Source organism: Spinacia oleracea, chromosome 5 (assembly GCF_020520425.1).
Source record: "Spinacia oleracea cultivar Varoflay chromosome 5, BTI_SOV_V1, whole genome shotgun sequence".
NCBI lineage: Eukaryota > Viridiplantae > Streptophyta > Magnoliopsida > Caryophyllales > Amaranthaceae > Spinacia > Spinacia oleracea.
This window is the reverse complement of record NC_079491.1, coordinates 106302678-106316195: the sequence shown is the minus strand read 5'-3', so window position 1 is coordinate 106316195 and position 13518 is coordinate 106302678. Positions and strand designations below refer to the sequence as shown.

The 13518-nt window shown below is 35.5% G+C and overlaps 1 protein-coding gene across 18 annotated transcripts; it reads right to left on the bottom strand.

Moving 5' to 3' along the window:
- Positions 1-281: 281 nt before the first annotated feature.
- On the bottom strand, positions 282-12826 carry LOC110799995 (protein ALP1-like). 18 transcript variants are annotated; one of them, XM_056828502.1, is made up of 13 exons: positions 12499-12826; positions 12081-12215; positions 10768-10891; positions 9905-10654; positions 9078-9207; positions 8497-8602; positions 7509-7556; positions 6397-6501; positions 5516-5642; positions 4370-4415; positions 3783-3837; positions 1886-2206; positions 282-929 (listed from the first exon to the last, which is right to left on the bottom strand). In XM_056828502.1, exons 9-13 carry the CDS (start codon positions 5589-5591, stop codon positions 432-434), a joined length of 996 nt encoding a protein of 331 aa, XP_056684480.1. In that variant the 5' UTR covers positions 5592-5642; positions 6397-6501; positions 7509-7556; positions 8497-8602; positions 9078-9207; positions 9905-10654; positions 10768-10891; positions 12081-12215; positions 12499-12826; the 3' UTR covers positions 282-431. The 18 variants fall into 18 exon arrangements, 15 of the variants coding, with proteins under 15 accessions (XP_056684480.1, XP_056684482.1, XP_056684483.1 ...); XM_056828504.1 differs by lacking the exon at positions 9078-9207; XM_056828505.1 differs by lacking the exons at positions 9078-9207; positions 9905-10654 and having other exon boundaries at positions 6470-6501; positions 12499-12825.
- Between the last annotated feature and the right edge of the window lie 692 nt (positions 12827-13518).

The following is a 13518-nucleotide window of genomic DNA, read 5'->3' as shown; positions in this document are numbered from 1 at the left end:
AATGTAAAACGTTTTCAACTGAAAACCGTTTTACATGGAAAACCATTTACGGAGGAAATACATTTTCCTACAAGTTTTCCTTTGTTTGGTTTGAAGGAAATTGGTTTTCCTTTCTTATCATTTTACATTGTTTGGTACAACTGAAAAGCAACTTCACCAACTATCCCCTTCTCTTTTCTTTTCTTTTTTATCCTTTACTTTAGGGATTGTTCTCCCTCCTTTTTACCAACTACAGTAGTATATACAAGTACATAACATGGAATATTAATAAGTAGAGTCAATAATAATAATCAAAACCTAAATATTTCACTAGTAATATTATCAATAACATATGATCAAATATCCAAGTACTCAAAATTTTTACAAGCTTAGTATATAGTATAACTTGAAAGAAATAATAGTTCACAAACTCATTACTCAATTTCAACACTCTATGAATGTAGAGACTTTACGAACTTTTGGAGCCAAAGCCTACGAAGTGATTCGCTCTTTGTTAAAAATTCTTTAGCTAGCATCTCACGCTCAACCAAATGATCAAAGGCGGCATCACGAACTAGTTTATCAAAATCCTCCATCTTCATTATCTCTTCATGAAGCTTTTCCACATCAAGTTGGTTGTTCGAGAATTTTTTAAGAGCACCAACGACTTCTCCTAATTGAGTAGATATTTGTTGCAAGTCACACCCTTCCTCTTCAACTCGAGTCCTCTTCCGATGTGGCCGAAGTTCTGAAGAAGTAGCACTCTCTGATTTAATTGGACCATTTTCAGTAGTGGTTGTCGGCCCCTGCCCACTCTCAATGCTAGTCACTTCAATGTCATCAAATGACTTAGAAAAGTCTCCTCTAGCCATGTCTTTTCCAGCAACAATTGATATTTCCTCAAACATATCAATTTTACGATTGAGATACCGCTCATGAGTTGGGTATTGCTGTTTAAAAAAGGAAGGATATTATGAGCAAGATTACAACTGAATTATGCATCTTACAACTACTAGTACTCTGTATATATTCTGAAACAGACTTAACAACAGGTCATATGTACTTCTTGTTGCACTGTTTTAGTCAGACACCATGAAAAAGAGACACACAGATACAGATCCAGACCCATCAATCACTTATTCCTAATTTACAATTTAAATTACTATTTATGTTACTATAATCCAACATTAAAAAAATAAAAAACACTTGCAGGAGACCATAATTAAGTTACTGATACACCAAAGACAATCAAAACCTTGTACTAAACAACATTAAGTGGAGAAGGGGTTTTGATGACAAGCAAGTGGATTTAAAGACAACCAGAATTCAGCTTCAGCATACTACAACATCTACATGCATCTAAAGTTTTAATTACCAATCTGAAACATAGCGGTTGCACCAATCTGAATACGGAGTAACACAAAAGGATATAGAAGAACAGAAGTTCCATCTGCCACTGTAAACAATTAAATTTAGAACTACATTCATAAGGAAGCCTGACAGACAGGATGACTAATGCAACTCCGGATTCTGCATTTGTATAAAGATTTAGAAAATTCTCATCATTCTCGTCCAAATATTTAATCTTTCCCCTAGATTTGATTGATCACATAACATTCAATAAGCAAAACTTCAGTCTTGTGTATCAACAAAAAATTATCCCATTTCCTGTGCAAAACATTCCCCATTTTGTTTTGTGATAACATTGCACGAGCATTTAAAAAATTCCAGTGTACATATCAACCAAATGAGTATAATTAAACTAAACTACAGGAACAACAAGAGAAAAGCAAGAAATAATTAAACTAAACTACAGCAACTAAAAAGTAAGGCAAAGCCACTGGAAGCGAGCTGCTGCAAACAGACTAAACTTTAAAAGATATGCAGCAATGAGTTATTTATTTACCTGAACATAAGTATTAAAAGCATTAGGAGATACTGTGACCATCTTTACGTTGTCATCCCATCCAAAGCCAGAGGTCCCTCGAAGTTTTGATATGATTCCCCATGTAGCTCTCACTGTCCTCATATGGTTCTCAACATGATCAGCAATACAAGTAGTGTGAAATACTTCAGAAATATTCTTTGCAGCTGCTACAAAAGAACCAGTTCCGAAAGAGTTGTTTGATTTGTTTCCTTTTCTCACTTCTTCAGCAAGAAATTCCAGCAATACCTTGGACATCGGTTTTGACCAACGAAAATTCGCTTTCTTTTCTTCCTTTTTCACCTGCATTTGCATTTGAAAATACAGATGTACAAAAGACACAATAAGGAGAATCAATGAGCAAAAGACAGCATTCTAATAAATCGATATAGTCAAGAAAAAAATATAGCATTCTAATAAACTTTCATAGTTCACTCGATTACATATAAGTTTATCCCAGATGGTTGAGAATCAAATAGATGGATGAGTTTGATTACATAAGAGTTTACATTGTCCGAGGCTTCTTATATGCCTTAGATGCAGTTCACATCGCCAATGATATGGCATTTCTCTTTTTCACACACTCTTTTGTTTCTTCTCTCACTTCCCTTTGAGTAAGTGGTGCTCTTGCATCTTGTGAATTCATCTCCATGTCAACTTCTCTTGCAATTGGGTCATTTGGATCTACGCCTCTAAGGTAGTTGTGTATCACACAACAAGCTAGAACCACATCAACTTGTGTTTTAAATGGCCAAAATGGCTCGGCATCCAAGACACGAAACCTCTTCTTCAGTACTCCAAATGCCCTCTCTACACACATTCTAAGTGAAGAATGGCGAAGATTGAACAACTCTTTATTTTCAGGAGGGTTGTTAGTATACTCTTTCAAATGATAACGGACTTTCCTAAATGGAGGCATAAAACCTTTACGATCACCGTACCCTCCGTCAGCCAGATAATACTTTCCTATATATGTAAATAAAATCGCAAATCATTACCAAATTAACAATCAATCTACAACTACAAAAAATGAGAGACAACAAATACCTTGTGGAACCTTGAACCCCCTTCTTAGTGCATCACCTAAGACCTTCGAATCATGCGCAGAACCCTCCCAACCAGCAAGAACATAAGTAAACTTAAGGTCAAAATCAACAGCAGCTAATACATTTTGTGTCGTCCCACCCTTCCTACCGCGAAATCTATCTTGCATCTCAATAGAAACAGATGCACGTACATGTGTTCCATCTATAACTCCTATGAAATCCTCAAACCATGGAAAGAACCTAGGGTTGTTTTGGATTTCTGGTTGAAGTGTAGTTGTTGGTGGTTTCACAAATTCTGTGTACAATCGAAGGATAGCTTTAAGCACAATGTGAAAATACTGATGTATGGTCCAAGTTGACCTAAAAAACCTCCCTCCAATTGCTCGAAACCTTACATTATGTCCCAACAAGTGTAAAAATACAAGTACTTGCTCCTTCACACTCATTTGACGACACTTTCACAGTAGTCCCCTCTCAACTAAAATATTGCACAAGCTAAAATAAGCAGCGGGTCTCATACGAATCTGTCCTAGACAACGAGTATCACCACAATATAGAATACTATATATTGATATTAGCCTCCCTCAAACTATACCTATTCACGTAAGGTTGCCTTATTATTCTAGGCACTCTATTTCTAGACTTATAAACTTCAAGAAAAGCAAGAACATAACCAATAATGGCTGCCACAGCACCAACAATCATGCCTTTTAATTCACGGGTCATCTACAATAACATAAATAAACAACAACTATCAGAGAATCATTTCGGGGACTAGTGTAACCAACTAAACATTACCATACAGTAATGGACTTTGAATGTATATTTATTACCTGAACTGAACTTTGAGTTGATACTCCGTGATCCGACTCCATGCTAGCATACAATCTGATAATCAACAGACATAAAGAAACAAGTATTAGTTGAGGCAATTCATCAAACACTTAAAGGGTATGATACAAACATACAAAATATGGGAAAAAAAACCCATTGAGGCATTTCATCAAACACTTGGAGGGCAGAACACTCCAAGGATACAAATTATCACAAAATAATATGATTGATTTTTAAAACAAAAGCCTTATATCCAAATCGTTCCCCTCCTCATTTCCTCAGTATTTATAAGTTCACAGAAGCCAATGGTTAATGCTTTGAACACAGGGGATTTGCAATAATTCACAACTTTAGCTGTATTTTTTGATGCAATTTGCTAACACATTACACCGGCATATAGCCAAACTTTTCATCATCATCATTAATTAATAAACAATCACCAAGTATAATTTGATTCCCGTACTAGATTGTGCTGAGATCAATCAGACCAAATTTTGAGCAAAAAACAACAATAAAGTTAACAGAATAAAAACCCTAAATCAAATTATATCAGATAATAGAGAGAGAATAGAGAAGAGGAAAATACCTATTTCGATCTGAAGTACCCCACGCTGAGAGGAGGAGGAGGAGATCTGAAAGGAGAGAGCTTTGATTTGGGAACGAGAGAGCAGAAGGCTTGCTTTTGGGAACGAGCGAATAAGAAACTGAAAACAGTTTTCCCTTCTTATTTGGGGGAAAACGTTTTCAGTGATATGTAAAATCATTTTCAGCCCAACTTTTACATCAGACATCCGGCCCATACCAAACAGCGTAAAACTCGGAAAAGTGTTTTCCGGGAAAAGGTTTTACACCCTACCAAACAGAGCCCTTGTCTCACTCACTTTTAACAACTATATCACCAAAAACCTCAAAGCCAACACGTTTCAGAAAGACTAATCTGTTCAGATCAGTTCTGTTCAGACCAATTAAGTTCTGATCAGTTCTGTTCAGATTAGTTCTGTTTTGTTTAGATCAGTTCTGTTCTGATTAGTTCTGTTCAGTCCAGTTCTATTCTGATCAGTGTGTTCTGACCAGATCTGTTCTGATTTACACCTATTAACCATAAGCCCTCAAATAAAACAATGTGAGTGTGCCTTCAACGATTTTAGCTTAGTTCTAATGTATTTAGAAATAGCCTCTCTACTATGCCAAGAAACAACTTAGATACACTCTGCACTTTTAAACTTTTTATTTACTTATTATAATAGAAGCTGAAAGATCTACCGTATAAAACACCATTTTTAATGCTAGCTACTCTAGAAACCAAAAACTGAGAATTAGCAAGCATACATGTTTAAATAGTCATGCCCGAGTGCAGAACCATTACACTGGTTTATGACCGTTGACAAGCAACCAAACTGGAAGTCAAATCATCAATGATGAAGGGCAATCCATATGATGTAAATGCATCGAGACAAGATTTTAACTGATTTAGAAGACTAAAGTTCATTTAGATGTAAGAATAAACCAACCTATGAATCAACAAAAATGAAGCGTGACAAATGACAATCATGCAGACACATTCAAACAGATTGAGGCCATGTAATTTGAAATTGCAATTTTCTTCCCAAAACAACAATTTGGATCATACTGTTATATAATCGGCTACACAAAGAGGCATCTGATTTGCTCAGTATTCCACAAGTAAATAAATATTTCATCTAACATTAAAAAAATGGAGATAGATGTGTACCCAAAGCCGACGAAGATTGGAGAAGTTCATAATCTCTAATGATGTGAAGTTTTCTGGAAAAAAACTCAACCAGCATCCGCTGCGATCATCAATTCCATTTTCCTGAATGTCAAGCTCAACTAAGTTCCTGGAAAACAAACAAAACAATGTTAGAATTTGTATTTTACCCTCCTACCTAAGCCTTAAATTTAGATATAACTACTATAGTCAATAGACAGTAATGAAAATTAAGTTAATTCTTCTAGATGCCATATGGAATTTTAGAAAGAAAGTTGAACACTTAAGCTGACAATCTATATGTTAATAAAAATGAGATAGAACGCATGAAATAATTTTAGCTTAATTACGTTCATTTTGAGTTCTACGCACTGAGTTAATCTTGAGAATCACACCACCCGCCAATATTAGAAGCACACCACCAGCCAACTGGTTGGGTTTGCTGGATAGTAGCTGTTGAATTTCATAAATGAAGAGAGTTGCTAGCTGACTTTCACAACCAGCCAAAAGCTCAACGTATGCAGACTCGAACAAAAATAGAAACAACGGACCTGGACACTCAATAACAGCAACAACAAACCAGAAATCTCAACAACAATAGACCAGAAGCTCAACAGCTCTGTCAAGGCAGAACACAAGAAGGTAGCAACAACAACAACAACAGACCAGAAAATATCAAAAAGTTAAAAAAAAACAAAAAAAAAATAGCATATCAGCAAAACACCAACACAGTATAATAATTTGGTTAATTAGTCTAAAATGGCCAAAGCTAACAATCGATAACTTGAATTTATGCAGAAGAAACGAGCAGGTACATATCAGATCAACCAAAACACCAAACAGAAATACCAAATCATCCAAACTGAACCAACAACTGACTTTACCATCTTTTAGAAACAGAAGAAAAAGCCCTACATCACCGCAATAGCTATCAAAAGCAAAGCAACTAACACCTACATGACTGCAGGAACTGAAGCAGTGAAGCCTCTCTGCAAAAGAAAACCACAGCAGCAGAGAGAAGGAAAATCATACATCAAACAACTCCAAGATATATCAGTTGCGAAAAAGAACCCAACTACAACATAAGAGTCTAAGACTTATCAAAGGAACATCTTCATATTACTCCTTTTTATTCTTAGGCACTTTGTTGAATTAGATTGACTCTATTCACATATTTGTTTGTTGCTCTTCCTAGATATATGGTCTAATGATTAAATTAGCAAGACTGGATGAATGTACAGGGTATATACTCCTACTTATTGTTTTGCAATGTACTAATACATAATTAATGACGTTTTCTTTTATCAACAAATCTTTAAAATGAACTACGCAATGATGAATTTTACTACTGTCATCGGTTCTTTTACTTCCCTTCTTGTGGTGAAAGACAAAAGTGACTACTATCGTAGTGTGCTCTTTGATATTGTTGTAACAACAAAAAACACATATGGTATGTGACTGGTAACATCTTTTATTGAATAGCTCTATTTAGTTGACTACTATGGTAGTGTGCATATGGTTGTTTTGTTTTATTTTCTCAAATTTTTGGCATTAGGTGTTATGTGCTAAAGTCTTAGTTGCTTTTTTCATTTGAATAACTAAGCTATAAGAGTCATTCTTTATCCCTTCACAGTTTTAACCCCTTCCAGCTGTAAAGGAAGAGACAAATTAATTCAGAAAGTAGTTTAAAAAATTAGAACATAAAATAAGTAAATAACTATACTATTTGCATAGTTAAAGAAGCCACTAGTGCAACATACAAAAGCAGAAAATGATTACTCTATCAGTAATTTCCAAAAGACAAAGTATCAAGGGAAAAAGCGTAACAAAAATTGCAGCAGTAAAAAAAGGTTGACTGTGAAAATGTTTCTCTTTTATCAAAAAAGCCAGCCAAAGAGAGATAATACTATTTCAAGAATAAGAATATAACAAAGTCATCACTCTATTAACAAGTAAAGTAAGATGGGTACCGGGGGGGGCATAGAAAATATTTTACCTCGTCTTGCAATATATTGACCTCTGAATACAACTTTTCAACCACCTCCTGTAATCAGCAAAATTTTATCAAATTAATGCCTGAATTTCTTCAAAAGTAAATCATAATAGAGAAAGATGGAGAAGGATAAGGATAAAGAGAAAGTTTGCACATAATCAGCTAAAGTCACAATTTATTTGTAGAGTTTGTCCCAACAATAAATGTAAAATACAAACCACCAACATTGAATTAGGCACACATGTGTGTGAATATTGCCATCCCTAATTTTATATCCAAACAGTGAGACAGTTATTGCATGAATTTGCGAAGTTATAAGAACCACTAGTGACTAGTAATGCAGTGCATTACTGAAAAGCTTTGCTTCACAACAAAATGCAATAAAAAAAATCATCAACAAATATATGATTCACCACTAAGTTGGACATTGTAACTTTTATTGAATACAGTGCAAGACTATGCATCAAAATAAAAACCTTCTGATCATCGTCCCCTCTTCCAGCTGTGAAAAAGGAAGCAACTGCACTCACAATATGTACACACTAGGTTTCTCCTAAAGAGACGTTAGAATGACATTGGTTCTCTACATCTTCACTACTAATTAACATGATATGTCCATCATCAGTTCCAAACCATTCAAATTGATTTCATCCTTCAGTAGGTAATTACTCAAGAATGTAACTAGAATTCGCTAACAGTGTGTCATGATCATTCATCAAACACTTTTTAAAGAAATAATCAGCAAACACAATAAGGAACGCATATCCTTTGGGTTCACTCAAACATATAAATTCAAAGGCCAAACCCCTTGTATAAAAAAGTTAATATTGCATAGGAATCTACAAAATCAAGAACCAATCAAAATATAATCAAAATTCAACTAACATTTCCTACAAAACAAAAGAAATATCATAAATCAGACTTACAATAGCAAGATCAAAACCTACTAATTACACTAGTCATAAAAAGACCAAACCCAAAAGAAACTAACCAGGCTTATAAAAGACCAAAATCAGTAGCCTAAAGCTCAACATTCCCTAGTAGTGTCTCCAGTTCTCGGACCTCTGATTCCATGGCCCTTCATTTCATTCCATTTACTGCCATGTGTTACAAAACAAACATAAGTATGAAATCTTTGAGGTAATAACTTACAACATGATTTATAGCTAACCATCCATAATAATTTCTGAATTTAAGCACAATTTGAAGCAATACAATTTTACACAGAAACCAGAAAGGAGTAGAAATATTTTATACGGCTTACGAAATACAAAGTACAATAATCTACCATTTTTCTAATAGGAATTTAAATCAGAAAACTGATATGTCAATAAGAGTGTAAAAAAGAAAAAGAAAAAAGAAACGAAAGTCGGAATCCACGATTTAATCCTTCTATATATGCCGAGAAATCAAACAAAACAAAAACTTAAATTGAAACTCACAATTTAATCTATCAATTGCCGCTAGATTGACTCAATTGGATACGGGGAAAAAAATTCATTTCGTTGTAGAGAAATAAGAAATTTCAGAGTATGAGCAGATCGAGAGAGGGAAAAGAAAAACGAAGCATACCCGACATTGTCTCCCTTAATTTGATGATACTGTTGTGACTCCATTGGAGAAGCTAGCAAACGAAATCTCAAAGAAAGCAACTGATATGAGTTCCTAACCCTAAGTCTAGAAACAGTTGAAGTGGGAACGACTGCCAAAGAAGTGGGAAATGAAAATTTTGAGTAAAGTTCGTGAAAATAAGAGCGGGGTATTGGAGTATTGGGAATTTAGTGGCGATTACTCGAGAGGTTACTATGGCAATTGAAAAATGGTAGGGTTACCAATATTATTTCACTAATAACATATAATTATAACAGCGAATGTGAAAATGCTACAAAATAATCGCCACCAAAATACATTTTTCTTGTAGTGGCGCCACACACGAATTCAAAGCCAAAAATCTCAACTTGGTAGAGGTTGCTCAACCCAAATGTCCTAGATTTTGCATATTGAACTTGAAATTGAAAGCTTGAATATTGAAAGGTTTGAACTTGAAAGGATTTAAACTTTGAACTTGAAATGATTGAAATTTGAAAACTTGAACTTGTATATTGAAATTTGAAGACTTGAACTTGTGAAAAAATGGAGTTTTGAATCTCAAAAGATTAAACCTTTAAATGCTAAAAGGTGTCATCTTTGATTACTCCATCCTTGAAGGTGATTCTAGTTCAAAGAGATGAATGCAAGCAACTTTGAACATCCTTGAATCTTGAAAGTTTGTATTTTGTATTTTGAAAAAGCATGTATGATTGTTGCAAGTGGTGTTTTTTTTTATGGAAAAAAACACCAACTTGCTAATCATTTGAAATCAAAATAGCATGATTAATTGAAATGGGATTCGGAGTTACCTAGTTAAGCAGGCTCGAGCTCCCAATTGCTCTTGAATTTAGGACTTTTTGTATGTGTTTTGAAGAGTTTTGAAATTTGTATTGTGAGGAGTAATGTCGAAATTACGACGTTATGTGTGTTGTGCTCCTTTCGAAGAAAATGAGGGGTATTTATAGGAGGGAAATGGTGCAAAACGCCAGCACACGCCAGCGCTGGGCGCTGCTGACGTGGGCTGAATGCCGCCAAAAAGGACGGAAAGATGCCATCCTTGATTTGTCTTGTATGGGTGTACCTTCGTACGAATAGTACGATGTTTGTCACGTAGTGTTTTCTTGGAGGTTAAGGCTTGAATTTGCGTCTAAAAAAAACCTTTCTCGGGTTTTTGAATTCCGGTTTTAGGGGACGGGGCCCGGCATGCTCGGTTTTGTGGGTCGGCGCCCGAATTTGACTTGCCTTATATGATTTTGAGTGGAAAAGGCCTAGTAAAACCAATGGGATGGTCTACTAGTTGAGATTGAACTTGGATTTTGAAATTGGCTTTTGGAAGTTGTATTTTGTACCGAGTTCCGGGAGGGGAACGGCCTCGGGGATTGGATTTTGGACTTTGGATTTTGGAGGTGTTCTTAGCAATTGGGATTTCCGCCTGGAGTTACTCCAATCGCCTAACAAGGATAATGGTTTCGTCATCATCCCAAAGGGGAGACACAAATTAGGTGTCTACAGTGGCCCACTCATGACCAATCAACAAAAGCAAGATCCCCTTTTTAACCCTCACATACAAAAACAACCAGTTCATATCTTTTTTCATTATTCATCAATACCCTAGTGAATGAAACCAATCAAACAGCAAAAGTACGTGAGAGAGAAAAATGTAGACGCATACATTTCCTGGTGGGAGCAGCGGGGTAAGCACACGCTCTTCTCAAGATGGAAACTCTAGCGGCCACATCGCACGCACACTTGTGGGTCTTGTTCCTTCTCTTACCAAAACTCCTGTTTCCTTTCCCCTACTCATAATAAAAATGAAATAACTAATTAGACCTTTATTTGATTGATTGTTATTGTAGCATCTATGAAGCCAAAACAATGAAAAAATGTCAGGAAAAAATATGGACTTTGTTTTCTTTGCCAATCTCTATTATATAGATTTTATTGCATTGGAACAATTCACATTGGAAATATTCTAGTCATTGTAAAAATATATTCATATGACTTGAACATATGAATCTATGTTCTTAATAGATTCTATTGCGTTGGAATGACCAATCCTATAGTTCTCTAGTCTTGAACAACTCATATTGCAATGGAATTTATTAAATTCTTAATAAATTTAATGGCATTATCCAAATCAATAAACCATAAGAAACAAACAATACCATCAGGTCCAACCCAATACGAATTTGCATTGGAACAATTCAAAAATCATTCAGAATCAATTAACCAAATCAATCAACCATAAGAAACAAACAATTGCAATGGAATCGTAAACAAAGCAAGAAACCCTAGTACGTGAGTATAACCATTTAGCTAGAGAAAATACATAATTAATAAGATGCAAAACGAAATAGACATCCTTCAACAGATCAAATTGAAAGCATTGCCATATTAAAACAATTACATATGTCTACTCCAACAAAATAGCATCAAACAAAAATAACAAAAGCGAGAAACATCCTTACGATGAACATGTACTTTATCTGGGAGCATTTTAACAAACTGCTCTACTCCAAACTTCCAATCAGCAGCATTGTAGGAATAAACATATCCCATCACTAAAATAAGATCAAATCTATGTATTGTCACAGTATACTGAAATGCCCCTCCCCATCTTTGTCGTTTAATGTTGGATTTTAAGGTCATTGGTTAAATTTCTATCAATTTTAACTACATAATAAAAGCTATTGTATTACTATCAATTTTAATTACATAATAAAAGCTAACTGTGTTACGGAGTATATATTAATCCTCCTTTTCCCTGATTATCAATCATCTATCATGAGATGTAGTCAAACCGAAGGTTTAAATGTAAGATTTTCGTTTTTCAGTCGCTTTTCTTTGGTCCAAATTTTCATTTAATAAATTGTAATATCAAATTCCAGATACCAAACTCCACAAAAGCTCTTAATTACCTTTGATAAGATAATCTGCCATCCCACAACATTCAGAAAAAAACGACAAAGGAGAAAGAAGAACAACCTCAAGAGAACGATGGTAAAGGGAGTAGCAACCCTAGTTTGTAGCAGCATCAATTCCGAAACCCAAGCCCCATATGTGGATATGCCTTTCTCTCTCCTCCATCATCATCTTCTTCACCAAAATCCAATTTATTCACTTTAAAATTTGAATTATTATTATCAGATCAAAAATTCCAGATCAAATTCCAGAAACAATCTCAGAAATTTAAAAACAAAAACCCAAAAGTAAAAATTAAACACAAATATCAAATTCTAGAAACATCTCCATTTTGAGGAAAAATCATATAATCAGGGTAAATTTATAATTCAATGACACAATTAAACACCTTCCATCTGAAACTAAGTTCAATTTCTAACATTTAACCAAATCAAAAAAAATAAAATAGAAATAGTTATTTAGACATTAGAGGGGAGCTTACAGGTTCAGAGGAGAGAGAATTAACGGAAAAGTCGGCTACGGCCTTCTCCTCCACCACCGGCGAGAACCATTAATATTAATGTCGACGGATTCCCAGAGGAATTTTCACTGCCGACAATAGCATCATCGGGTTGTGATTCGGCCGAATTGGTGGAAACCCAGGCAGCTCCCTGAGAGGAACACCATATGTTTGGGTGTTGGGATCATCCATCTTTCTCTCTCCTCTCTCGATTTCTCTTGCTCGGTTGATTGTGGAGAGAGATATTCGTAGGTTTTAGGTTTAGGTTTTGAGGAAAAAAAATGAGCAAGTGACATGAGGAAGGAGAAAGCAGAAGTTGTTAGGTTATGATACATATGAACAACATAAATCATGCGGAAAAACCTTAATACTAGGAATCATATTAATTGCACATAATCTAGGATGCATACACTTTGTAGCGTACCCTCCCTAGCTGCACCCGAACCGAACAAGAACAAGTCTTTAGGACTCCAAGTGTCGTCCCTCCGTAGAAAGTCCACAGCACGTCCGGATCGGTAAGCCCTTTTCTCTTCTTTTTTTTTGAAAGCTGCTCGCCTTAAGATTGACCAGCTAGAATCACCCTTAAGGTACTATTATTTTCGGCTAAATAAGGCAAGAGTTTTCACTGATTTTTCTGCTTAAAAATCCAAGCTTTGTATACTTGAAATCTCGTGTATAAATTTGTGACCCTAGGCACATATTTATAGAGTATGGAAAAGGATTTAGAATCCTATTAGAATACCAATTAGTTTAATCAGAATCCCTTTAGGACTCTATTAAATAAATTCTATCTACTAGGATTAGGATTTAATCATAGAACGAATTCCAATAGCTTTAGGATTCGTATCGCACACAACCGCACACGAGCACGAGCACCGCACAGCCCGCGCAAGCCTCGCGGCCCACGCAAGCTGCACAGCTCGCAGCCCATTTGCTCGCAGCCCACATAGCTCGCGCGCGCGCCATGCTTTGTTGGGCCTGGCCTTGCGCTGGGCCTGGCGA

What these genes read in the sequence shown, in the direction of transcription:
- LOC110799995 (XM_056828502.1), bottom strand. Translation starts at nt 5,591, where the DNA reads ATGCTGGTTGAGTTTTTTTCCAGAAAACTTCACATCATTAGAGATTAT. An exon ending in GGTACTTCAGATCGAAATAG is followed by an intron (nt 3,838 to 4,369) that starts GTATTTTCCTCT and finishes GTTGATTATCAG; the next exon opens with ATTGTATGCTAGCATGGAGT. An exon ending in CTTTTAATACTTATGTTCAG is followed by an intron (nt 930 to 1,885) that starts GTAAATAAATAA and finishes TTTTTTAAACAG; the next exon opens with CAATACCCAACTCATGAGCG.